This window comes from Salmo salar, chromosome ssa06 (genome assembly GCF_905237065.1).
Source record: "Salmo salar chromosome ssa06, Ssal_v3.1, whole genome shotgun sequence".
Classification (NCBI taxonomy): Eukaryota; Metazoa; Chordata; class Actinopteri; order Salmoniformes; family Salmonidae; genus Salmo; species Salmo salar.
The window spans coordinates 53,729,117-53,735,116 of NC_059447.1; the positions used below are offsets into that span (position 1 = coordinate 53,729,117).

Consider the following 6,000-nt stretch of genomic DNA (forward strand, 5'->3'; position numbering starts at 1 on the left):
ACCTAATTCTAACCCTAACACTAATTCTAACCTTAACCCTTAAACCCCAAGAAATACTATTTGACCTTGTGGGGACAAAATGTCCCCAGTTGGTCAAATGTTGGTTTGCTTAAAATAAGTATAGTTAAACACGTCTAGAGATGCACACACCAAATAGGATTTTACTAACAAAACAAAACTAGAATATACTGTATGTATGTTGTTTTATCAAGTTACACAGCTTCAAATGCTAAACACAGAGCTAGAATGCTCTCCAGTTACATATCAACAACAAATAAAAAGCATGTACCATGTTCCCAAGTCTGTATATCAGCTATCCTACCACAGAGTAAGCTGAGCACAAACTGATGAATAAGTGTAGAGATTAAATGAATTACTAAATGTATAACTAAATGCAAATGATTCATTGTAGATGATAAAACAGAAGTTATACCTAAGAAATAGAAAACAACAATCTACTTGTGGTGTTGGGATACATGTACTCAACAAAACAATGTTTACAATTTGAAACAAAAAAGAGCACTGAAAACATTTCATTATTCACTGAGCGCACAAAACATTAGGAACACCTGTTCTTTCCATGACATAGACTGACCAGATGAATTGAGGTGAAAGCCATGATCCCTTATTGATGTCTCCTGTGAAATCCAGAAGGGGTTGAAGCGAAGGAGACAGGTTAAAGAAGGATTTTTCAGGCTTGAGACAACTGAGACATGGATTGTGTATGTGTCCCATTCAAAGGGTGAATGGGCAAGACTAAATATTGAAGTGCCTTTGAACAGGGTATGGTAGTAGGTGCCAGGCACACCGGTTTGAGTGTGTCAAGAAGTGCAACGCTGCTGCATTTTTTACACTCAACAGTTTCTCATGTATATCAAGAATGGTCCACCACCTAAAGGACATCCAGTCAACTTGAGCCAACTGCGGGAAGCATCTGAGTCAACATGGGCCAGCATCCTTATGGAACACTTTCGACACCTTGTTGAGTCCATGTCCTGACGAATTGAGGCTGTTCTGAGGGCAAATGTGGGTGCAACTCAATATTAGGTAGGTGTTCCTAATGTTTTGTACACTCACTGTATATTCTGTTATTTTGAATGAATTGGGCCTCTGAATATTTTAGCAAGGTTATTTAAGACTTGGAAGGGTTACAGAGAGGAAACCTCACAGTTAGAAAACAAATCAACAGTAAAGTAGCCTAGCGTTATAAGGCAGAAGCAAACAATTACACTCACACCTAGCGAACAAAACAATCAACACATTTACCGAAAGCTCATCTGAAGAAGTGTGGGATTAGAAGAGAAGAAAAATAATTAAGAAGTAAAGAAAAACAGCTCAAAAGAACACACTCTGGTAATTAAATAAGGAAGCATACACGAAAGGGCCTTTCACACTACTGTGCAGAGTTGAGCCAAACTGAAGCAAGCTGTACTGAGCCGGCCTCGTTAAGCCTCCACCACAGTTGCTGGAATTGTGCTGGAAAGGACAAAGTGAAAAGAATATATCCAAGCAGGCACGATACAGTTCGGGTTGGCAGGATAATGTGAAAAGGGTAAAAGACACACCTGCAACACTACCAGACCTGGCCGGAAGCCAGGGAACTGGCCCCTCATCTTGTCCAAGTCTTCTTTCAACCTTTCCCTCACCAGCCTGTGTTGAACAAGAACAACCACATTGTAACATTAGTTACACTTTCTATGAAGCTGATATAATGCATTATGAACACACTCATAGAACGAACAACCACATTGAAACATTGGTAACATTTTCAATGAAGCCCATGCCCATAATACCTTATAAACACACTCATTGTCTCTACCTTCTTGCCCTTTGTGCTGTTGTCTGTGCCCAATAATGTTTGGTACCATGTTTTGTGCTGCTACCATGTTGTGTTGCTACCATGCTGTGTTGTCATGTGTTGCTGCCTTGCTATGTTGTTGTCTTAGGTCTCTCTCTATGTAGTGTTGTCTCTCTTATCGTGATGTGTGTTTTGTCCTATATTTATATTTAATTTTTTTGATTTTTAATCTCAGTCCCCGTCCCCACAGGAGGCCTTTTGCCTTTTGGTCGGCCGTCATTGTAAATAAGAATTTGTTCTTAACTGACTTGCCTAGTTAAATAAAGGTTAAATAAATAAATAAGAAAGAACAAACACAATATAACATTCAGCACTCCCCAATACCAAACTCCATGACCTCCATGAGGCACCTTCACTCCAACATACTGTAATATTACGGTGTCATAGGCTACTCACTGAGACGTCTTGTTGCCCGAGACAACTGTCGCCAGGTTGTGTCTGCCTCCTCTGCATCTTGTGGACCCTAGACGGAGGGTGAGGGCGGCGAAGGAAAGCATGGCTGACAACTGGAGAAAGATGGATGGATGGATGGATGGATGGATGGATGGATGGATGGATGGATGGATGAAGAGAAAGAACAATGGATAGATGGTAATGGGAGTTTAAGAGGCCCAGAGAAAAGGAACTGCATCCACTACAAGTACAGTGCAACAGATATCCCATTATGAACAATTGAAAACATCACAAGTGCCATGTACAACTATAATAATAATAATAAATTACATTCGTGGAGAGCTTTTCATTTACAGATGTAAATCACAAAGCTCTTATAGTGCAAGCCAGAACACTGCAAACCCATACAACAACTGGCTCAAAAGTTACTACTATTGACTACAACCATGACTACTTGCAGAAGTTGTTAACATGCAATGTTGCAATATCTTATAATAATGTAATAATAGATTACAACTATATTATTATACAATAATTGTATTATTATTTTTGTTATTATAAAAATTTGAAAAGTAATAGACAGAAAAATGACTTACCAGAGTTAATGCAATGTCCAGAAGTGGATCTAGTCTCTTGAGGACCAGGTCAGCCACCAAGTGATCCACACTCCAACATAGTGGTCTAGGCAACTCCTCCTATCAGTGTGTGTGTGTGTGTGTGTGTGTGTGTGTGTGTGTGTGTGTGTGTGTGTGTGTGTGTGTGTGTGTGTGTGTGTGTGTGTGTGTGTGTGTGTGTGTGTGTGTGTGTGTGTGGCGCCCACTCTTTCTCACTCTCTGTCTCTCGTTCTCTCTCTCAGTGCAACTGGGGAGGCTTCCAGCAGTATCTTATCACAGTCTATGGACTTTTCCGTGGCATTCCTGCCTACTCCGGATTAAACGTGAACATACATTTCTCACTGTCAAGGCTATTGGGTTAGAGAGAGGGTATAACATAGGGAAAGTTGCAACTCGTAGGCTCAAACCAAAAGTCCAGGGGGAATGGACTTTGGATAAACAGAAACCCAGAGGTTGGGAAGTGTATCGGGCCGTCCCACTACTGGGTCTACTCCCAGCCAATCAGAATCCATTCTGACAAGACAGTCTGAAATGTTTTTGGCAACCAAGCTTGTTTTTTTCCCTCCATTACTACCAAAAGTCGCTACTTTTCCACAGAGTAAAAGCAATTATTTGTATCCAAGGTAGATTGACTTATGTTGCTTTCTCTTCAGGAATGAGCCTGCCCCTCTGCTTTCTCACTGTTTCTCTTTCAGCCATAGCTTTCTTTCTCTGCCCCTCCTTCTTCTGCATGCCAAAGAGAGACCTCCCGAGAGAACTCAGCTTTGGACAGCGTAAGAGGAAAGGCCTGGGACATGTTCATTAGGCACCAAACAGGAAAAAAACTGACTAGAACAGGGAGGGACTACTGCGGCTTGTCCAGTAAGTAACACTTAATTTCATGTTCCATTGCAAAGCATTTTAAAACATTTTCCATTGTATGCACTAACGAACGCAAGCTCTGCTAACCCTGTTCTTTCTCTGTGTGTACATTGCAATAAATGAGTCAGTCTGATTTAGGTTTGTCCAGTTTCACAACATGGCATAGCCAAAGCCTCAGTGTTGACCACAGTGGGTGTTATGCTGTGGGAATAATCTCCACTACTACAACCAACACATTCAATAACCAGACTAGACTTACTGGAGTGAGTGCAAAGGTCCTTTTGAGTTACAGAGAAACAGTTGCTGAAAAACAACACGATTTTCCAACGGCAAGAAATCTGGAGAAACAAAACTTAAACAGTTTGCATTTGGGTAGATGAAACCATGACTTGAAAAATAAAAATCTCCATTGGACATTGCCTTAGTGTACATGTGTACATTTCACTAAACCTATTTGACTATTTGACTTTTTTGCAATCTCTTTGACGAACTCAGTCAGATGAACCGAACAGAACACACTTACAAAATGGAGCCATGATGTGAATTGAGCATTGAAGCCAGAATACTTGAATTACATATTGTTTATTAATGTGTTCAATTATTATAAATATTATAAAGGACATTAATTTCAATGCTTATAAATGTTCACAAACAACAATGACCGCTAATCTTCAAAAGAGACACAATTAGCCTACCTGTAAATAGTGGGTTGAATCTGCTTCTTACATATTTATATCACTTCATTGCCTCTGGTTTTGTTTGGTTGGTTTTAATGCCTTTTTTCTCATGTAGTCTCCCACTACTCCAGCTGTTTGATAGAGATAGTAGCCCTCTTTTAAGAACCATAGCACTCTCCAGTGTTACTGAATTACAGTAGTTTTGAAAAGAGTACCACCACTCATGTGGACACCCTTGGTCATTGCAAAAAACAGGCATAATTTAATGTGCTCCTACAAGGATTAACATGATCCTGCAGGTTGTCTCTAGATTTCTTAAAACGTTACTAATGGGAGATTACATCCGCCTGTTAAAACACACTAGATTGAAACCAAAACCCCACAAGAATAAACCAATAGATGTCACGTCCTGACCATAGTAAGAGGTTATTTTCTATGGTAGAGTAGGTCAGGGCGTGACAGGGGGTGTTTTGTGTTTTTCTATGTTTTGTATTTCTATGTATAAGTTCTAGTTTTTCCTATTTCTATGTTGTTTTTTGGGGTTGATCTCCAATTGGAGGCAGCTGGACCTCGTTGTCTCTAATTGGAGATCATATTTAAGTAGGGGTTTTTCTTCCTGGGTTTTTGTGGGTTATTATATTTTGAGTAGTGTTTGTTTCTCTCTGCGTCACGGTTTGTTTTGTCGATTCAGTTATTTATGTATTGCAAAGTTTCACGGATTTAATAAAATGTGGAACTACAACCACGCTGCACTTTGGTCTGCTCCTTTCGACAGCTGTGATAATAGATCTCTTGCTGTTATCATGTGAAGTGATATGATACTAGACAGCTGCGTCTATGTTCTGTACTCCCGCATCCAATGAAATATCAAACTATCAGGAGTATGGGAAAAATTATTGAACTTCTATAGTACTTTTCATAATACAAATTGTAAAGCGCTTCAAACAATAATGCAGCTAGATAAACTAGCTAGCTGCAATATATAACTTTTTTGGCAATGCAACCAAATAGAAATGTGTGTTATAGATCTGTCATTATAATTGAAAGTGTCACGTCCTGACCAGCAGAGGGAGGTATTGTATTAGTTTTGGTCAGGACGTGGCAGGTTTTTTGTGTGTTAAGTGTTGTGTTGGTGATTAGGACTCCCAATTGAAGGCAGGTGTGTTGAGTTGCCTTTGATTGGGAGTCCTATATAGGAGTGTGTGTTTTTCTTTGGGGTTGTGGGTAGTTGTTCTTGCATTGCGTTTTGTGTGCCTGCAAGACTGTTCCTGTTGTCATGTTTATTGTTTTTTCCGGTGGATGCTTTACTCTTTTGAATTAAAATATGAGTATCCACATTCCCGCTGCGCCTTGGTCCATTTTTGAAGACAGTTGTTACAGAACTACCCACCAAACCAGGACCAAGCGGTGGAAGAGGAAGGAGCAGCAGGAGTATAGCGTGATGGACCAATGGACTTGGGAACAAATCCTGGACGGAGAGGGACCATGGACTCAGGCTGGGGATTATCACCTCCCGCAGTGGGAGATTGAAGCGGCGAGAGCGGAGAGGCGCTATTACGAGGAGAGAGAGCGCAACGAGCGCGAGAGGCAGCCCCAA

At 40.5% G+C, this 6,000-nt stretch overlaps 1 protein-coding gene across 3 annotated transcripts in view; it reads right to left on the reverse strand.

Moving 5' to 3' along the window:
* The window catches only part of LOC106607641 (C-1-tetrahydrofolate synthase, cytoplasmic), a 56,819-nt gene extending 52,576 nt beyond the window's left edge, over window positions 1-4,243 (reverse strand). The window contains exons 1-3 of one of the 3 annotated variants that reach the window (XM_014204787.2): window positions 2,848-4,243; window positions 2,255-2,364; window positions 1,566-1,650 (exon numbers count right to left, since the gene is read on the reverse strand). In XM_014204787.2, the coding sequence (XP_014060262.1) occupies window positions 1,566-1,650; window positions 2,255-2,355 (186 nt within the window). In that variant the 5' untranslated portion in view covers window positions 2,356-2,364; window positions 2,848-4,243. The remainder of the gene's footprint in view (window positions 1-1,565; window positions 1,651-2,254; window positions 2,365-2,847) is intronic. The other 2 variants (XM_014204785.2, XM_014204786.2) reach the window with 2 other exon arrangements.
* Between the last annotated feature and the right edge of the window lie 1,757 nt (window positions 4,244-6,000).